General features: G+C 42.7%; 1 protein-coding gene across 1 annotated transcript in view; it reads right to left on the bottom strand.

Annotated features, from left to right (window-relative positions):
- Window positions 1-16673: 16673 nt before the first annotated feature.
- Window positions 16674-22221, bottom strand: part of LOC122815413 (extracellular calcium-sensing receptor-like) — a 151259-nt gene continuing 145711 nt past the window's right edge. The window contains exon 3 of the mRNA XM_044087891.1: window positions 16674-17608. Coding sequence (XP_043943826.1) covers window positions 16674-17608 — 935 coding nt within the window. The remainder of the gene's footprint in view (window positions 17609-22221) is intronic.

Genomic DNA, 22221 nt, shown 5'->3' with positions numbered 1-22221 from the left:
TGGCTCTTCTTGACAGAGCCTCAGTTAATTAATCAATGGGGCGGTGAAAGCTGACACACTCTGGCTAGGCTTATAAATGCCCTTGGGCAGATAGCCTAGTACCTACCTATGAACCTATGAACCTATACCCCACTTCGGCACTGTCGACAAACTTAAGAGGTTAGGTATAAACTTGTATGTTGCCCAGTGGATAGCCAATTGGCTCACAGACAGGATCTAGGAAGTTAGAACTTGAGGAGTCCACCTCTGCAAAGAAGCAATTCACCAGTGGAGTCCCTCAGGGATTAATCCTTGGATCACTCCTTTTTGGCATTTACTTCTTTGAAGTCAAGGCCAATATCAGTGGTCTCTGGCTGAAATTTGCAGATGATTGCAAATTAGGAGCTGTCATTGAATCCCACACTGACATAAATGTATTCTAGGAGGGTCTGACTCATACAAACAACTGGTGTCAGAGCCATGGACTAAAACTAAATGCCAAGTAATGCATAATAGTGTCCTTCAGGAAGTCATCTACCCCTGATGATTATGTTATTGACAACACTCTCCTTAGAGGTGATCCAGTAGTCAGGGACTTAGGGACACATACAGACTGTAATCTAGCCTCTGACCATCACTGTCGACAGTAGTGAGGAAAGCATTCTATGTCGCACAACTTATAAACAAAGGTATGGCATCCAAGTCCAAGGAAGTCATTGTTCCACTGTATTTGTCATTCCTCATACCTATCACTGAGTACAATGCCCCCATTGGTATGTATCTAACCAGGCATATCCAATAACTGGAATGTACACATTGGTTCCTCACCAAAGGAATACAGGGCTTAAGTAAAATGTCCTCTGCAGACTGCCTCAAGGCTCTATCCCTCTATTCTATCTCCTACAGGCTTTTGAGGAGAGGTCTATGCCTGACATACAGGGCATTGTCAGATTCCACTCTGATGGACTTCCTGAATATCTGCTAAAAAAAAAACAGCACCAGAATTACCCATTGTAAGGACTTGAACCTTGCCTGTAATATAAATAGGACCTGCTGAAGAGAGGTATGTATCCAAGAGATTACCCCATCTCTGGAACAGGGTTCCCACCCATCCATGTGAAACAGAGTTCCTCCCAAAAACAATTCAAGTGCAACTTGAACAATTGGATGGGAAACAGGAAAGTAATCCCCGGTTACCCAACTATGTCTCTAATGCACAGATGCAATCTGTAAGTGATTCAACTCCCAGGCCCTAGCTTGTAAATGTTTCACCTCCCAAGCCCCTGCTTACACTTACCAAGGGTATCAGAGCTTGTCTGAGATGTGGGATGCATGGCTAGGCTTAAGAAGGCCCTTGTGGTTATTAGCCTAGGAAAGATCTATAAACCTACTGTGATTTTTCCTGGGGTTTTGACACAATCATACATGCAGGTATCATTGACAAAACCCATCAAGCTAAGAATTAAGCCTTCTGTCAGTTGATGGGTAAATGGGCTCACTGACAGAACACATAGGTTCATAAGTGTGTACTAGGAAAATGGCCCTGGAGCCTTTACAAGTTTAGCCCATAGAAGTGCCCTGGCATTGTGCCACCTGACGTTAGTTCCCAGTGCTCTATCAAGTAGAGCCACTGGAGTGATCCTCAGGGTGAACTTTCTATTACCTATTCACTCATCAAGATTTCTCTTGAAGAGGGACAGCGAGGTCCTCTGCTTGACATGTATAAGACGTTTATTCCAGCGCATGGGCAGTCTCTGGGTGAGGAACCTGCTCCTCCAGCATGTTCTGTTGATTGTGGAAATGAGGCTGAGGTCTCTGGAGCGTGTGGTGCAGAGGGATTGGGATTTCTTTATATGTAGCATTTGTAACAGAGCTGGGTCAGACATGGCTTTGTAAGACAAGCAGAGATCACCTGTAAGTAGGCGATATGAGTCAGAGAATAGCTGGAGTCTTTTGCGTCTGTCCATGTAGGACACATGTTTAATGCCTAGGATCCTCTTCATGAGGTACTTCTGTGGCCTCTCCAGCTGTTGCAGGTGTCTAGTGAGGTATATGCCAAATGGGGCATTATACTCGATGATTGGTCTAATGAGGAAAGAGTACAGAAAGATGATGACCTCTTTCTTACTGGATGTAAAACCCTTGGTAATGAGACATGCCGTATAGAAGGACTTTCTGACCACAGTGGTAATGTGGTGGTCGAAGGAGAGTTTGCTGTCAATAGCGTCCCCAGAGCTCTTATAATGCCTTCAGTGTTCAGTGGGCTCCCATCAATGTGGTAATTAGTGGGAACTGAGTTTTTACCAAAGGGGATGACAGCGCATGTTTTGACGTTACGCTTAAGGCCATGGTTTTAACACCAATCATTGGTCTCAGTGAGACCTTTCTGTAGGATGTCTGCATTACTTGGGGAGTTAATAATGGCTCCTAGATTGCAGTCATCTGCAAACATGGTCAGACAGAGTCCCTTTGTGTTGGCCTGGACTTCTGAGAAGTAGATGCTGAACAGGAGAGGACTCAGGACAGATCCCTGTGGGACTCCATTCGTGACTGGTTGGCAGTCTGACTTGGAGTCCACTACTTTCATACTGTGTGTTCTATCTGTGAGACAGTTTGCAACCCACCTAGTGATATAGGGGTTGATGCCTAGTTTGGTGAGTTTATCAATAATTCCTGAATGAGGCATGGTATCAAAGGCCTTGTTCAGATCGAGGTAGGCTGTATGCATTGCCTTACCTTCATCCACAGCCCTGGTGACTGACTCAAAGAAGTCAACCAGGTTGAGCAGGCATGATCTCCCTTTCACAAAGCCAAATTGCACTTGGTCTAGAGTTTGAAGATTTCCTACATCTTTGTTAATCAGGTCCATGATGATGTGCTCCATAGCTTTATATATCAGACGTGCCAGGATAATGGAGCAATAATTCCCAAGGTCTGTATTTGCTCCCCCTTTATGAAGAGGGATGCCTGTAGCAGTGTGCCATTTGGTAGGGACAAAGCCTAAGATGAAGCTGTGACTGAGCAGGGCACACAGATGTGGTGCCAGTTCACTTTGTAGTTCATGTAGAACATAGCCAGGGATATTATCAGGTCCCATGTAAGCTGTATTCTTGGCCTTGAACAATGCAGCTTTAGCCTGTACTGCAGTAATGCTGGGTAACTGGCATTCTTCAGGTATCATGATTGTTCCTTTTGGGGAGGGGGGTGAGGCGTAAACTTGGCACTGAATCTGTTGGCCAGTATGTTGGCAATATCTGTTGGCTCAGTATAGGAGGTACCATTGTGCAGTAACTCAGAGGAAATCTGGGTATTGTCATGGAGGTTCTTGATATAACTATAGAAGGCTTTGTGATTGTTTTTAGTGTCTGCCACAATTCTGCCTTCATATCTGGCTTTAGAGGATTTGATGAGGGATCTCAACCTTTTGTTGAAGTTAATAAGGGAGTATTTCCAGTCTTGGGACTTCACCTTTTTCTGCAACAGTTTCTTTCTTCTGTTGTAGAGTTTATTAATGGCAGGGGACTATCAGACTGGCTTCCTTTTTTTGGAGGAGAGCGTATTGGCTCTGTTGGGTATGGCTAGTTCCATTTATTTATGTACATGTTCATACAGTGCATTGGTGTATGATTCAGCAGTTATTGGCATGGGTGCCGTGAATTTAGCCACCTCTGTTTTAAGGAGCCCAAAGTCAGCTTTGAAGGAGTTTTTCAAGGTGGTTAGCTTTGCGGGGGTGAGGGTGAGATGTGGATTTCCATGGTGATTAGCTTATGGTCAGATCTGACTAGGGAGGGATTGACTATTGGTGTAGAGCAGCAGTTGCCCATGTTAGTAATAACCAGGTCAAGGATGTTGCTTCCTCTAGTGGGGGTGAGAATGATCTGGTCCAGGGCATTGGAATTGATGAATTCCAGGAAGTGTTGGGCCAGTGTATTGGGGCTTGAGTAGTTTTCCCAGTTGATAGAGGGGTAGTTGAAGTCTACTAGTATGAGAGTGTTGGGTTGGACCTTGATAGATTTCAGGGTGCTTAGGACCATGGAGTGGAAGTCTAGGGACATGGTTAGGGACCTATAGCAGGCTGGATCGCCATCTTACCCAATGTTAGTTGTACCTGAAGTATCTCAGATGCATTGTGCTGGGCTACTAGTCTGGAGGTGTGCATATTCTTTATGAATATGGAGACACCACCACCTTTGGAGCTTTGGTCCATGTTTTGGAGCCAAAAGTTGTGGAATGAGTTATATCCTGGTAGCGCAGGGGTTTTTTCTGCCTCTTTAAACCAGGTCTCCATTACAGCACAAATGTAGATGTTCTCCATTTTGTGAAGTGCTTCAAGTGAGTACATCTTGAGATTTAGACTTCTAGTGTTGAGGAGCATGACCCTTAGATTGCAATTATTTATTGCTGTTATGGTGGTAATTTGGTCTTTGGAACACCACCTAAAAAAGGCACTATAGGGGTGGCAAGAGACTTAGCCAGTATCCGGAAACCCAGGGGTAACAGATGCAGACCATCTCTGGCAAAGCATCAAGGTCTATCAATCATGTCATCTCAAGCAGACAGATACTGGATCCCCTCAGAATGACACCAGAAACTTAGCCAGATGTTGAAGTCAATCATTTTTTGTTTGTACTGTGGTATAATTCTGGATGATGGTAGGATACTGCTCAGGGCTAGGGTCATACCTGCCTGGGTCACATAATTCAAGAGCTTCACCATGTCTCTTTTCATGTAGTCCAGAGAAGTGTATCTCAGGTCATTCACATCCACATGGACAATGACTGAGTCATACTTGTACATGTTGTGGAGTGACCTGAGTGCATGTGTTATGTTTTGGATTCTGGCACCTGGTAGTCAGCTGACTGTTACCTTCTCCTTATTCAACCTAATGAGTGGGACATCTGTGTTCTTCATTATTGAGTCACTTATGATTAGTTTATTGGTAAAGGTGTTTAGCCTTAGAGGCTTAGGTTGAGGGGCACACTGTGGAGGTGTGCTATGTGTCATGTGGTTTGTGTTATGTTGTGGTGGTTGAATGCATTTCTGTCTTGGTAGCCTTTTTATGTGAGAGCTGTGATGGTGGGTTCTCTGGAGGGCTGTGTGTTCCATGTGTGTGGCATAAGTGTTGCCCTTCTCTTCTTGACTAGCTAGTCTAGTCTTGGCTGGAGAGTGCATAGCTTCCAGTTTGGTGATATAAGTACATCTCTCACAAGACTGAGTGTTGGGAGGTAAGAGGAGAGGGTTGTCTGTGTACATGAGACAGTATTTACTTCCCTGGACCCCTGTCTAGCAGGGCAAATGATGTGATCCCTGGGGTGAATTTTTTATCTCCCATCCAATCACCAAGGCTCCTTTTGAAGAGGGCCAAAGAGGCACTCTGCTTGACATGTATGAGCAGTCTATTTCAGAGTCTAGGGAGTCTCTGGGTCAGGAACCTATCCCTCCAGCATGTTTTGTTCATTGTGATGACATGGTTTAGATTCCTGGAGCGTGTGTCTCTGAGGGACTGGGATTTCTTTAAGTGTAGCATGTCCAAAAGCTCTGGGTTTGACATGGCCTTGCATGTTAAGCAGAGATCTCCTCTGAGTAGACGATATGTGGCATAGTATAGGTGAAGTTTTTTAGACCGTCAGCATAGGGCATCTGCTTTAGGCCTGTGATTCCTTTTAGTGAGGTATTTCTGCAACCTTTCCAGTTGTTGCCGATGTCTTGAGAGGTACATACCAAATGGGGCATTGTATTCTATAATGAGTCTAATGAGGGATGAGTACAGTGGGACAATGACCTCCTTTTTTCCGTATGAAAAGCCCTTAGTGATGAGGTGTGCCACAGAGAAGAATTTCCTGACTGTTGTGTCAATGTGGTTATTGAAGGTGAGACCTCTGTCCACCTGTGTCCCTAAGTCTCTTATCACACTTTCGGTGTTTAGTGTACTGCCACCTGTGTGGTTCTTCATGGGTATATTTTTTTCCCAAAGGGGATAACTATACATTTCTTGGCATTGAGCTTCAGCCCTTGGCCCTTAGACCAAGCATTTGTTTCTGTAAGGCCCTTTTGTAGAATATCCACATCAATTGGGGATTCCATAATGGCTCCCAGTTTGCAGTCATCTGCGAACGTTGTTAGTGAGAGTCCCTTAGTGTTGGCCTGTACTTCAGAGAAGTAGATGCCAAACAAGAGCAGTCCCAGGACTGAACCCTGAGGTCCTCCACTTGTCACTTGTCTGATGCTGGATTTGGAAATGGCTACTTTTACAGTGTGGGTTCTATCAGTAAGCCATTTGGCAACCCATCGAGTGACATAGGGATTAATGCCCAACTTAGTAAGTTTATCTATGATTCGAGTGTAGGATGGTGTGAAAGGCCTTGGCGAGGTCCAGATAGGCTGTGTGGACCACCTTACCCTTGTCCACGGCTCTGGAGACTGATTTGAAGAAGTCAATCAGACTCAGGAGACAAGATCGGCTCTTCATGAATTGAAACTGCGTGGGGTCCAGTGTTTGAATGTTGCCAATGTCTTTGTTTATATGTTCCATGATAATACGTTCCATGGCCTTGCAGATCAGGCTAGTCAGACTGATGGGTTGGTAGTTCTCAGGATCCAAGGTGGATCCCCACTTGTGGAGTGGGATAACTGTAGCTATGCACCCCTCAGTGGGTATGAAGCCTGATTCCCTGTCTATCATCACATGTTAAACATTTGGATGGCCTGTCTATCATCAGAGTTTATGTACTTTGATGCCCTGTCAGCCATCATAATTTATGCATTTGGATGCTATTTCTACCACCATAGATTATGCGTTTGGAAGTTCTGTCTGCCATCACAGTTTATACATTTTAATGCCCTGTCAACCACCCCAGTTTATGCATTCAGATGCTCTGACTATCAGAGTTTTTCCATTTGGATGGCCTGTCTACCATCCCAGTTTATACGTTTCAATTACCTGTCAACCATCACAGTTTATAAATTTGGATGCCTGGTTGACCACCACCATTTATGAATTTATATTGTCTGCCTACCATCACAGTTCAAGAATTTGAATGTCCTGTTGTCTATCACAGTCTATACATTTGTATCCCCAGTCTATTATCATACATCTTACATTTGGATGCCCTGTGCACAATCACAGATAATGCATTGGAATGCTCTGTCTACCATGACAGTTTATATATTTGAATCCCTGTTGACCATCACAGTTTATGCATTTGGATGTCCTGCCTCCCATTACAGTTTATGCATTTATATGCCCTGTCTCCCATCACAGTTTATGCATTTGGATGTCCTGTCTACCACCACAGTTTATGCATTTGGATGTCCTGTCTCCCATCACAGTTTATGCATTTGGATGTCCTGCCTACCATCACAGTTTATGCATTTGGATGTCCTGTCTCCCATCACAGTTTATGCATTTGGATGCCCTCTCTCCCATCACAGTTTTTGCATTTACACACTCTGTGTACCATCAGAGTTTATAAATTTGGATTCCCTGTCTGCCATCACAGTTTATACATTTGGATGCCCTCTTGACCATCAGTGTTTACACATGTGGATTCCCTGCCTACTGCCAGAGTTTATGCATTTGGAAGCTGTCCACCATCACAGATTATGCCTTTGTTTGCCCTGTCAGCCCTCACTGTTTACACATTTTGATGCCCTGTCTACAATCACTAATTATGCATTTGGATGTCTTGTCAACCATCAGAGATTATGCATTTGTATGTCCTGTCTACAATCACATTTGGATGGCCTGCCGATCATTAGATTTTATGTATTAAGATGCTCTTTCTGCCATCACAGATTATGCATTTGGATGCCTTGTCAACAGTAATAGTTTATACATTTAGATACCCTTTCGACTACCACAGTTTATACATTTGGAAGCTCAGTCTACTATCACACTTTATGCACTTGGATGCCCTATTAATCATCACAACTTCTACATTTGGATTCCCTTTCTGTCATCACAGTTTATGCATTCTGATGGCCTGTGTGTCATCACGGATTATACATTTGGATGTCCCATTGACCATCATAGTTTACATATTTGAATTCCCTGTCAGCTATCATAGTTAATACATTTGGACACCTTGTCATGCATCCCAGTTCATGTTGATGCCCTGTCTACAATCACAAATTATGCATTTGGATGTCGTGTCAACCATCAGAGATTATGCATTTGTATGTCCTGTCTACAATCACAAATTATGCATTTGGATGTCTTGTCAACCATCAGAGATTATGCATTTGTATGTCCTGTCTACAATCACAGTTAATACATTTGGACACCCTGTCATGCATCCCAGTTCATATATTTGGATGCCTTCTCTAAATTCAGTTTACACACTCGCTTGCCCTCTTGACCATCACAGTTTAGGCATTTTTATTCCTTGTTGACCATCACAGTTTATGCAATTAGATAGCCTGTCAACCATCACATTTTAAGCATTTGGATTCTTTTTGACTGGTATGTTCCTGAGGAAACTCGGAGCTATAATATATAACATTAAGTATCCTGTTTTTTGTTTATTTTGTTCTTTATTTCTTTGTTATTTATAGCACTTTGTGTACTGTGTATTTTTCTAGCTAGTTTCACTGTGTGTGAGGTATTATCTGGAAATTGTCCACTTTTATTAAGCATCTGTTGGGTTGTTTGTTTGTAATAACTTGTCTTTTTTCTAGAGGCTCCTTTAGCTGTTTAAAACTTTCATTTAACAGCTCACTGCTGCTTTTCAGCTGTGAGTAACACTTCTGCAGTTTGTTTCCCACCCTCCCTCTGTGTTGGTATGGTGTTGGTATAGTGTTTTTATAGTTGGTGGCTTTGCAGTTGCCCGCCCCTAGTGTAAATTTGATCTGGGACCCTCCATCCAGTCTAGTGTCATTACCTCATTCTACCCAGTACAGGGAGAACATTTGAGAAGGCCAATCAGCTTAGTTTCTGCTACTCCTTTCTCTCTTTCCTTTCTCTTTCCACTTAAAAAAAAAAAATAAAAAAATGTATCTGCTTTTACTGTATTTGTGTTTCTTCCTACTTTATTTTGCTTTTGCGTCATCTTAAAAGTACTCAATTGTATTTATTACTGCTTGGTATAACTCATTCTAAGCCTTTTAGTTTAAGCACTTGGGCTTCATACCAGTTGTTTTACATTAAGAAGGTTTGTGGTCTGCACTGTGGTGGCAGGACAGGTAGCTTACATCCTTCTAAGTTGGGAACTGCTGATTGAGGGCTCAGTGTCTGTAATTCTAAAAGTGTATTAATTCTGGTTTAAGCACTTGGGCTTCAGGCCAGTTATTTTACATTAAGAAGGTTTGTGGTCTGCACTCTTGTGGGAGGAGAGGCTGGACTCTGCCCTTCTGAGCTGGGAATTTCTGGTAAAAGGCTTATAGTGCCTGCATATTTGAACTGTTTCTCACTAAAATTGGTACACCTTGTTTGCTGTAGCATAGACTAGATCCAGGCCTGCTGAATCTAGCTTTGTTTGTATGCTTGTTGTTTGTTTGCTTATTTCCCTGAAATGCTAATTTCACCTAAAACGTAGCTTTTCAGCGCTTCTGTGGATCCTAGTGATATCTGCATTGCTTACTGTACTTATTTCCTTGTTTCACTTGAAAGAAAGTTACTGTTTGTCATTTTTGCATTTAAGTTACCTGTAACACATTGCATTTAAGTTACCTGGAACTTGCTCACTAAATCAGCACTAAAAAATTAAAAGCACTACACCCTCACAAACTCCCATTGAGTACCTTGTTCCCCATTGGCCCTTGTTTTCAATTATAAAGGAATTCCCAATACTATTCTAGCATGTCCAAAGGTCAGTTGTCAATCTCCTCTCTGGTCCAGCTGGTAAACCTGGGAATCTTGAGGCAATGTTACAACTGCCTCATGTACACAGACAACCCTCTCCTCCTACCAACAAATTCCAACACATGTGAGAGATGCAACCATATAGCCAAACTGGAGGCTAAGCTCTCTCAACTCAGTACTGGCATAACCAGTCAGGAGGTGAAGGAAACCATACTCACTACAGTTCCAGTGTCGCGTAGACCTACCACGGCAGCAAAGCAAACACATAATCACACAAAAACATACTCTGAATCTCTAAATAAAGATCTGCCTAAGCAGCAGAGACCTCCAAAGCAGACACCCAAGCAACCGCTACCCCAAAACAAAACACGTGCAACACATATCTCACAAAGCAAGTGTGCCGAACAGTCACAGCCCTTAAGGCTAAACAACACACCTGATACACTTGTAATAGGTGACTCTATCGTCAGGCACACTGATGTCCCGCTCACCAGGCTGAACAAGGAGAAGGTCACGGTGAGCAGCCTGTCAGGCGCTAGGATCCGCCACATAACACAAACACTCTAGTCACTCCAAGGCAAGTACAAATATGACTCAGTCATTGTCCATGCTGGTGTGAATGACCTGAGATGTACCACCCTGGACTACATGAAAAGAGACATTAAGGAGCTCTCTGAACATGTAGCCCAGGCCGGTATGACCCTGACCTTGAGTAGCATCTTACCCTCACCAAGAATGATGCCACAATATGAAGACAAGATGATCAATTTCAACAATTGGCCTAAGTATTGCTGTCATTCAAAGGGGATCCAATGCCTGTCAGCCTGGGATGATATGCTGGACAAGCCACGATGCTTCTCTAAGGACAGCTTGCACCTGTCACCCCTGGGCTTTCGGATATTGGCAAAGGCTCTTGCTACCCCCATAGTGCCTTTTTTAGGCAAGGCTCAAAAGACAAACCCACCTCCATAGGTATCACAAGGGATAAGAAACTAAGAGTAATGCTACTCAACGCCAGAAGTCTAAACCTCAAGATGCACGCAATTGAAACTCTCCTTAGCATTGAAAACATCGATATCTGTGCAGTAACAGAATCCTGGTTTAGGGCTCTTGAGAGCACCCCAGCACTACCAGGTTATACCTCATACCATGCTTTTCGCCGCCAAAACTTGGACCGAACCACAAAAGGAGGGGGAGTATCAATATTCGTCAAAGATACCCATACCTCCTAGTTGGTGGCACAGCACGAAGCATCAGAGACTATCCATGTGCAACTAACAGTGGGTAAAACTACCTTCCAGTTTATAGACTACTACAGACCACCCTCCCAAACCCAGGAACCCCACTCAGCCTTCCTGAGAACACTGGAAAATATGAAGGTCTCTCCAAACACCATTATATTGGGCGACTTCAACTACCCAAACATAGACTGGAAGCATTACTCTAGCTCCAACACCCTAGCCCAAAGATTCCTAGAATTTATAAACTCAAATGCTATGGAACAACTTGTGACCACTCCCACAAGAGGGGAAAACATACTGGACCTGATCATCACCAACATGGGGACTCTATGCTCCAGACCAGAAGTGTATCCCTCACTGGTAAGATCAGACCATAAACTAATCTCACTGGATATTCACATCCCAACCCCAGCCCCGGCCCAGAAAACCACAGTGAAAAACTTTTCTAAAGCAAATTTCACACTCCTCAAAACTGAGGTGGAATCCTTCAAAGTCCCCGGGCCTGTGGAAAATACGGCCCAGACTGCAGAATCCTTTATAAACACATTCTATGAACACCTTCAGGAATTAATGGATCTTAGAATCCCAAGTAAAACCAAAACCAATTCCTCCAAAGGCAGATGTCCTGTCTGGTGGACCCCAGCCATAAACAAACTATACAATAGAAGGAGGAAGCTACTACATGATAGAGCAAAATCCCAAAAAGGGAAGGCATCTCTGATCAGTATTAGCAAAAAACTATGGTCACTCATAAAATCGTCTAAGGCCAGCTTCGAGAGAAAAATTGCACAGGACACTAAGGATAATCACAAGGCTTTCTTTAGTTATGTTAGGAACCTGAGTAGGAATTCCCAGATATGCTCAGAATTAGTCCAAAATGACAAAAAATACACCGAACCCACAGACATTGCCAACATCCTAGCTGACAGGTTCAGCGCAAACTCCCTCCCCACCAAAAGGGCAAATATCTATCCCAGCAGAGTGCTGCCCCCCTGACATCTCAGATGCGCAGGTAAGAGCCGCCCTCTCCAAAGCAAAAAACACAGCATCAATGGGACCAGACGGTGTCCCAGGCTGCATCCTACATGAACTCCAAGAAGAGCTAAACCCAAACATAAAACTACTGTTCAATCTCAGCCTTACTACAGGATATGTACCCAAAGAGTGGAGTGCAGCAACAGTGGTCCCTCTCCACAGAGGTGGTGCCTCAATGGATCCTGGAAACTATCGCTTCATAAGCCTGACTAGCTTGGTCTGCAAAGATATGGAAAGGATCATCATGGACCTCATAAATAAAGATATTGGGGACCTACAGACACTGGATCCTACCCAGTTCAGCTTTGTTAAGGGCAGATCCTGCCTCATAAACCTGGTCAATTTCTTTGAAAAAGTCACCAAGGCCATTGACGAGGGGAAGGTGGTCGACACAGCCTACCTGGACCTCACAAAAGCCTTCAATACAATACCCCACTCGGGCATTATAGATAAGCTCACCAGCTTAAATATAAACCCCTATGTCACTAGATGGGTTGCAAACTGGCTCAAGGAAAGAACCCACATGGTTAGAATTGCTGGAGCCATGTCAGACTCCAAACCAGTTACAAGTGGCATCCCACAAGGCTCAGTCCTGGGACCTCTCTTGTTCGGTATATATTTCTCGGAGGTACAGGCCAACATGGAAGGACTGTGGCTGACCAAGTTCGCAGATGACTGCAAACTGGGCGCCATAATCAACTCTCCAGCTGACACAAGCATCCTCCCAAAGGGCCTCATAGAAACAGACAACTGGTGCCAGAGCCATGGCCTCAAGCTAAACGCCAAAAAGTGTATAGTCATCCCCTTTGGCAAAAACAAAGTGCCCACAAATTACTACATAGGTGGTAATCCATTAAGTACAGAAGAAGTAATTAGGGAAATGGGGACCCAAGTTGATAGCAATCTCTCATTTGACAACCACATAGCCAAAGTGGTTAGAAGAACATTTTATATAGCCCACCTAATCATGAAGGGATTCACATCTAGATCAGGGGAGGTCATCGTGCCTCTTTACTCATCCCTCATCAGGCCCATAATTGAGTACAATGCCCCTTTTGGGATGTACCTTACCAGACACCTGCAGCAACTGGAAAGACCCCAAAAGTACCTCACCAAGAGGATCAAAGGGTTCAAACAGATGCCATATGCTGCCCGGTTAAAGAAACTCCAGCTCTACTCAGTGGCACACCGCCTGCACAGAGGCGATCTGTGCCTGACGTATAAAGCCATGTCCAACCTGGACTTAATGGACATGCTGCACCTCAGAAAATCCAAATCCCATTGAGCTATACGCTCGAGGGACTTGAACCTCAGCACTGAAATAAATAGGACATGCTGGAGGGACAGATTCATAACCTAGAGGCTCCCTTCACTCTGGTTCATAGTTTCATAGGTTCATAGGTTGGTACTAGGCTATCAGCCCTAGGGCCTATACAAGCCTAGCCATAACAATTCCCTGGCTATTTCTTCCCACATTATTTACTTTCCTGGACCCCTGTCTAGCAGGGTGACTGACGTGATCCCTGGGGTGAATTTCCTTTCTCCCATCCAATCGTCAAGGTTCCTCTTGAAGAGGTCCAAAGAGGCACTCTGCTTGACATGTATGGGCAATCTATTCCAGAGTCTGGGGAGTCTCTGGGTCAGGAACCTATCCCTCCAGAATGTTTTGTTTATTGTGATGACAAGGTTTAGATCCCTGGAGCGTGTAGCTCTGAGGGATTGTGATTTCTTTAAGTGTAGCATGTCCAACAGCTCTGGGTTTGACATGGCCTTGTATGTTAAGCAGAGTTCGCCTCTGAGTAGACGATATGCGACAGAGTATAGATGGAGTTTTTTAAGGCGGTCAGTGTAGGGCATCTGCTTTAGGCCTGTGATTCTTTTAGTGAGGTATTTCTGAGGCCTTTCCAGTTGTTGCAGATGTCTTGAGAGGTACATACCAAATGGGGCGTTGTATTGTATAATAAAATCCCAGTCCAGGTTAGGCAGAGACCCTCACTGACTCTCTTCAAGAGGAATCTTGATGAGTGGATGGGAGATCGTAGGTTTACCCTGGGTATCACTTCTGTGTCACTGTTAGACAGAGGCACAGTATACTAACCTCGAAAAAGGGCATAGCAAAATTAATTTAAAATGGGTGGCGAAAGCCAAACACACTCTGGCTAGGCTTATAAATGCCCTAGGGCAGATAGCCTAGTATGAATCTATGAACCTATGAACCTATATATCACAAATATGCAAATGTCTAATTTGTTATATTTATTTATTTAAACTGCAGATGTGTTTTTATTTTTTTTATTTTTTTTTATTTTTGAAGATTGTAACATTATTGTTCTTAAAATGTTTTGCAATAATTTGGAGCTTTTCTTCCTGGGCATCCACCAGTCTGACTTTCCTACTAATCAAATGTCAATAAATAAATAAACAGTCTTGTACAAGGTCGTCTTCCTTACATACCCTACACGATTCTGATGTAGCCTTTTCTCTTGCAGCAGGAGCTGAATGTGTCTGTCTGTTTAATACCACTTTCTGCAGGTGGCAGAGGTGAATATTGGCCATCCATACTTTATTATAATTAATTATACCTACGTGTCGACACATTTCCCTTTCTTTGCGGTTTGTGATCACTCAAGTTGTGTCTGTTTTCTTTTTCCTCTCTAAATGTCCAGATGTTCTGAAAGCTTAACTGGTGAAAGGAGAAACATGTTGGCATCTAAACTTAAAATTTACAGCTACCATCATCAGTGGGAGTCATTGATAAACCCTACTGACACTTTTCCACTTGATGACTCTGAAGAGATATAACTGAAAACAAACAAGCTACTTGATATCTGGAATGTATGTAACATATCAGTAGAATAAAGTATGTTCGTTCAAGTAATATATGTGTCAACCTTTATTTTTTTTCTAATTTATTTTTCCTTTTGCTGATCACATTAGTGTCATGAGTATCATGTTTTTAGTGACTCCCACGGTGGTATTCATAAAGAGGTCTAGGGTACCAGGGAGCTTCCCCTACTCTTTTGTTTTTCAACAACTGCTGCTGGATCATTTACATTAACCTGAGCTACTACCGACTCAAGCGATCATTTACATTAACCTGCAATACTACTGACTTAAGTGATCATTTACATTAACCTGAGCTAGTACCGACTCAAGTGATCATTTACATTAACCTGAGCTAGTACCGACTCAAGCGATCATTTACATTAACCTGAGCTAGTACCGACTCAAGCGATCATTTACATTAACCCGAGGTACTACCGACTCAAGCGATCATTTACATTAACCCGAGCTACTACTGACTCAAGCGATCATTTACATTAACCCGAGCTACTACCGACTCAAGTGGTTATTTACATTAACCTGAGCTACTACCGATTCAAGTGGTTATTTACATTAACCTGAGCTACTACCGACTCAAATGATCATTTACATTAACCTGCAATACTACTGACTTAAGTGATCATTTACATTAACCTGAGCTACAACTGACTCGAGATCATTTACATTAACCTGAGCTACTACCGACTCAAGTGATCATTTACATTAACCTGAGCTACTACCGACTCAACCGATTATTTACATTAACCTGAGCTACTTCCGACTCAAACGATCATTTACATTAACCTGAGCTACTACCGACATAAGTGATCATTTACATTAACCTGAGCTACTTCCGACTCAAACGATCATTTACATTAACCTGAGCTACTACCGACATAAGTGATCATTTACATTAACCTGTGCTACTACCGACTCAAACGATCATTTACATTAACCTGAGCTACTACCGACTCAAACGATCATTTACATTAACCTGTGCTACTACCGACTCAAGCGATCATTTACATTAACCTGAGCTACTACCGACTCAACCGATTATTTACATTAACCTGAGCTACTACCGACTCAAGTGATCATTTACATTAACCTGAGCTACTTCCAACTCAAGTGATCATTTACATTAACTTGAGCTACCACCGACTCAAGCGATCATTTACATTAACCTGAGCTACTACCAACTCAAGTGATCATTTACATTAACCTGAGGTACTTCCGACTCAAGTGATCATTTACATTAACCTGAGCTACTACCGATTCAAACAATCATTTACATTAACCTGAGCTACTATCGACTTAAGCAGACGGCACTTTAATACCTCCTGTAAAGGACGACACCCACAGGAGTGCAGCCCTCTACTGCTGCACTGCAAGATGAGCAATGTGAGAATTAATCCAGTTACCTGGAGATGGAACAGAACGCAGAGTCTTGTGTTTCTCCATCTACAAAGTCAAATGTTTTACCTGTACAGCCCCTTAACTCTTTAGCATTATTGATGCTACTACAGTAACAGACATGCCTAGTAATGACTCCCTCCATGTTCCTGCACAGTCACTTTGCTGTTTGTGTCTGGTTGTCAGTAACCTATATTGTTACCACAAAACTATACAAAGTTCTCTGAAACAACATCCTTGGTTATCTTCTGGTATACAATGAAATAATATTTTATTACACACAATGAATTGCTATTTTGTTATACAAAATGATATAACTATAGTTACCAGGAATAGGATTGCCAGTGTGAAAGTTATAAAATGCTAGCAGCCGCAGTACTAATTTAGCCATTAACATGGTTTCTTTCAGTTTTCCTAGCATTGCTTCTTCCCATTAAATATTCTTTGGTATTTATTTCTGGTCTTAGCAAAACAATATAACACTTTGGGAAAAATATACATGTCAGAAGTCCCATACCTGAAGACAAAATTGCAAATATTTCTACAGCAATCATATATTTTCCTCTGGTACTGAGATAAGCAGGAACAAAGGATAACCAGACACTGACAAACACAAGTAAACTGAAGGTAATAAACCTGGTTTCATTAAAGCTGTCTGGCAAGTTTCTAGCCAGGAAGGCAACTACAAAGCTGACACTAGCCAGAAGTCCCATATATCCCAGCATGCACCAGAATGCAATGGCTGATCCCTCATTACATTCAATAATTAGAATCCCAATTTTGGCAGAAGTGTTGAAGTCTGGATAAGGAGGAGATAGTGCCAACCACACTATACAGATTATCACCTGAAGAAGAGTGCAACAGATTATGATAGTAGCAGGTAACTTGAACCCGACCCATTGTTGTAATTTGCTGCCAGGTTTTGTAGCACTGAAGGCAATGACAACAGTAACAGTTTTAGCTAAAACACAGGAGACACAGCTGGCAAATGTAATACCAAATGCAGTCTGTCGAAGTAAGCACGTTCCTCTCAAGGGATATCCGATAAATATCAGTGAGCAGAGGAAACACAGCACAAGACTGAAGAGGAGAAGGTAGCTGAGCTCACAATTGTTTGCTTTCACAATAGGTGTTTCACGATGTTTCACAAACAGACCAAGAATGTAGACAGGAATCAGAGAGAAGATGATGCTAATGACCGCTAGGGCTTTACCTAAATGTTCATCGTAGGACAGGAATTCTACTTGCTTTGGGAGGCAGACATCTTGTTTCTCATTTGTCCACTGATCTCTGTTACATCGGAAGCATTCCACAGAGTCTGAAATTCAAAGTACAAAGCATGTCATTTCTAGTGCCTTGATAACCGCTGATGGTATTCATTGATAATGAAACTCCTTTACTCCACATCCTTTAAGTAGTTAATACAGCATGCATTACCTCTAAGAAGTTTAAATTATTTCTGTAGCTTAGGAAAACAGCAGTGGTGTAAGTACAGTTATCATAACATTAGATGTTTGAATGATCACTGCTGCAGTAACCTAAGCTATATGAGTTGTATTCTACATAAGATATAACAGCTAGCCAGCTTCCAAAGCTTCAGGGCACCTTCCATAAGCCTGAACCAGTCAACAACTAGAGACGATCTGATATGATCTGATTAAAAATACAAGTTTGGGAGCCAAGCCTTTTAGAGCTTACATGTCAGCTGAGGGGGAGGCTGATCCCTGACAGGACATTCCTAGAAGCAACAAAAATAAATGCCCCCACCCTGGTAGAAAAAAAAAACACCAAAAAACAAGGGGGGATTGAGGGAGAGTGCAGCTAGTGCAGCGGTGATCATTTGAATATATATATTGTTATGGTAAGTTTACTTACACAGCTGTACTGTGTTCTTCATATTGGTCCTTGCTGCAGTAACCTAAGCTATATAGGTAGATTACCATAACTTAGAACAACTGAGTGGTGGAAGAAGAAGGGTCCAGAAGCTCCCGGAGAATGGTCCTAGCAAAGCCTAACCTAGACCTGGAGAAAAAATTCTAGCTTGTAGTGATTTGTAAAAGTATATAGAGAAAACCAAGTTGCTGCTTCTATAACACTTGTAGAATCTATCTTTTTCTGAAAAGCCATAGATGAAGACAAGGGCAGGGCAGAATGTGCCTTGGCCTTGCCTGGAATAGTTTTGTTCTAGAGGAAATAACAAAAGGTAATAGCCAGATACCACCATTTGTAAAAAGTCAGCTTTGATACAGGTTGTTCCTTCTTCTTACCATCACAAGACATGAGCACCTGATCAGAAGTTCTGAAAGATTTTGTTCTGTCAAGATAGTACCTGAGCTGTCTGAAGACATTCAAGCTATAAAGAACTCTTTCTCCCATATTTTGGGGTTCAGGGAAGAACACAAGGACATGGATAGTTTGGCTTGAAGTAAACTCAGATACCACTTTAGGTATAAAAGAAGGATTTGTTTTCAAAGAAACCCTATGTCTGTGGAAAATGAGGTAAGGTTGACCTAGCATAAGTGCTTACAACTCATATACCCTTCTTGCACTGGTCAGAGTAACCAGTTAAACTGTTTTCCATGTTAAGAATCTCAGTTAAGCCAGGTGAGCTGGTTCTAATGGAGCACATGATAGTTTCTCTAACACAAAATTAATAGCCCAAGGAGAAGCCAGTTTTTTTTTTTGGCAGTCTCTTATGCAATGCCCCTTTCAAAAACATTTTGACATGTGACTGCCTTGAAAGAGGGGGATCCATGGGCAGACATGCTGAATTGGGCAATAAATTAATGTTAAAAGAGGATTAAAACAAGCCATAGGATAGTCACTCACACAAATATTGTAAAACCAGATAAAATCTACCCATGCCTGAATGCTAGTTATGTTGTTGTCACCATCTAATAAACCCTTTCCCTTTGTTAATATATGATTTCTGAGTAGCAGGCTTTCTTTCCTCAATTACTGCCTGTTGCACACCCTCAGTAAACAGGTGCTTAAAAGGTGCTAAGGCCCTATCTTACAGATAGTCAGTTGTAGTTGTCTGGGGTCAGGTTGTATCAAACTCTGCTGTTCATGTGTGAGTAGATCCATTCTGTAAGGAAGCTTGTGGTAATTTCCCCTGGACAATTCCTAAAGAACAGAGCACTACTGTTGCCTGGGCCAGAAGGGTATTACCACATTGCTCATGGAGGATTTATTTAGAATCTTCATGGGCATCATGGATAACAGTGGCAATGGTAGAAAAGCATATAGGACATTCCTGTTCAAGGAAATAGAAAAACATTTACCTTCCAGGCTTTCTTGCATGGGATCCTGGAGCAGAATATTGTCAGCTGATTGTTTAGACAGCAGACAAAGCGATATACTAGAGGAACTCTCCACAGATGGATGAAATCCTGGAAGACCCCCTTGGTTTAGATTCCATTTGTGAGTGTCGGACTGTGTCCTACTCAGCTTGTCAACCACACAATTTTGCTCTGACTGAATGTACAAAGCCTGTAGAGTGAGATTGTGTGATAAAGCTATATTCCATGTTAACATGGCTAATCTGCATAGGGGGTAAGGCTTGGTTCTGCCTTATGTTTTTATGTACCAGAAAACCTTGAGGTACTGCCTGTAACAACATGGATTGGTCCTGGGGAACAAAGGTGATTCAGTGAGTTGAGTGACTTGATAAACGCAGCATCTCTTTTATATTCATGTACTCGTATGTTCATAGGTTCATAGGTTGGTACTATGCTATCGGCCCTAGGGCCTATGCAAGCATAGCCATAACAATTCCCTGGATATTTCTTCCCACAATATTTACTTCTCTGTACCCCTGTCTAGTAGGGTGACTGACATGATCCCCTGGGTGAATTTCCTATCTCCCATCCAATCATCAAGGTTCCTTTTGAAGAGGGCCAATGAGGCGCTCTGCTTGACATGTATGGGCAGTCTATTCCAGAGTATGGGGAGTCTCCAGGTCAGGAACCTATCCCTCCAGCATGTTTTGTTCATTGTGATGACAAGGTTTAGATCCCTGGAGCATGTGGCTCTGAGGGATTGGGATTTCTTTAAGTGGAGCATGTCCAACAGCTCAGGGTTTGACATGGCCTTGTATGTTAAGCAGAGATCGTCTCTGAGTAGACGATATGCCACAGAGTATAGCTGGAGTTGTTTTAGATGGTCAGCATATGGCATCTGCTTTAGGCCTGTGATTTTTTTTAGTGAGGTATTTCTGTGGCCTTTCCAGCTGTTGCAGATGTCATGTTTGTCTTTGTTGTTCCACAGGCCTTGCATTGTTATGTACCACAACACTTAGGTACTGCCTGTAACAACATGAATTGGTCCTGGGGAACAAAGGGATTCAGTGAGTTGGGTGACTTGATAAAGGCAGCATCTCTTTTATATTTATATACTCGTGTTTGTCTTTGTTGTTCCACATGCCTTACATTGTTATGTACCACAACACTGAGGTACTGCCTGTAACAACATGAATTGGTCCTAGGGACCAAAGGTGATTCAGTGAGTTGAGTGACTTGATAAAGGTAGCATCTCTTTTATATTAATGTACTCATAGGTTCATATGTGGTACTAGGCTATCGGCCCTAGGGCATATGCATGCCTAGCCATAACAATTCCCTGGATATTTCTTCCCACAATATTTACTTCTCTGGATCCCTGTCTAGCAGGGCGACTGACATGATCCCCTGGGTGAATTTCCTATCTCTCATCCAATCATCAAGGTTCCTTTTGAAGAGGGCCAATGAGGCGCTCTGCTTGACATGTATGGGCAGTCTATTCCAGAGTATGGGGAGTCTCTAGGTCAGGAACCTATCCCTCCAGCATGTTTTGTTCATTGTGATGACAAGGTTTAGATCCCTGGAGCGTGTGGCACTGAGGGATTGGGATTTCTTTAAGTGGAGCATGTCCAACAGCTCAGGGTTTGACATGGCCTTGTATGTTAAGCAGAGATCGCCTCTGAGTAGACGATATGCCACAGAGTATAGCTGGAGTTGTTTTAGATGGTCAGCATATGGCATCTGCTTTAGGCCTGTGATTTTTTTTAGTGAGGTATTTCTGTGGCCTTTCCAGCTGTTGCAGATGTCATGTTTGTCTTTGTTGTTCCACAGGCCTTGCATTATGTACCACAACACTGAGGTACTGCCTGTAACAATATGAATTGGTCCTGGGGACCAAAGGTGATTCAGTGAGTTGGGTGACTTGATAAAGGCAAGCATCTCTTTTATATTTATGTACTCGTATTTGTCTTTGTTGTTCCACATGCCTTGCATTGTTATGTACCACAACACTGAGGTACTGCCTGTAACAACATGAATTGGTCCTGGGGACCAAAGGTGATTCAGTGAGTTGAGTGACTTGATAAAGGTAGCATCTCTTTTATATTAATGTACTCATAGGTTCATAGGCTGGTACTAGGCTATCGGCCCTAGGGCCTATGCAAGCCTAGCCATAACAATTCCCTGGATATTTCTTCTCACAATATTTACTTCTCTGGACCCCTGTCTAGCAGGGCACCTGATGTGATCCCCGGGCTGAATTTCCTATCTCCCATCCAATCATCAAGGTTCCTTTTGAAGAGGGCCAATGAGGCGTTCTGCTTAACATGTATGGGAAGTCTGTTCCAGAGTATGGGGAGTCTCTGGGTCAGGAACCTATCCCTTCAGCATATTTTGTTCATTGTGATGACAAGGTTTAGATCCCTGGAACGTGTGGCTCTGAGGGATTCGGATTTTTTTAAGTGGAGCATGTCCAACAGTTCAGGGTTTGACATGGCCTTGTATGTTTAGCAGAGATCGCCCCTGAGTAGAAGATATGCCACAGAGTATAGCTGGAGTTTTTTTAGATGGTCAGCATATGGCATCTGCTTTAGGCCTGTGATTCTTTTAGTGAGGTATGTCTGTGGCCTTTTCAGCTGTTGCAGATGTCATG

Source organism: Protopterus annectens, chromosome 1.part1 (genome assembly GCF_019279795.1).
Source record: "Protopterus annectens isolate FY-2018-M chromosome 1.part1, PAN1.0, whole genome shotgun sequence".
NCBI lineage: Eukaryota > Metazoa > Chordata > Ceratodontiformes > Protopteridae > Protopterus > Protopterus annectens.
The sequence above is the reverse complement of the archived record's forward strand: the minus strand, read 5'-3'. Positions and strand labels throughout refer to the sequence as shown.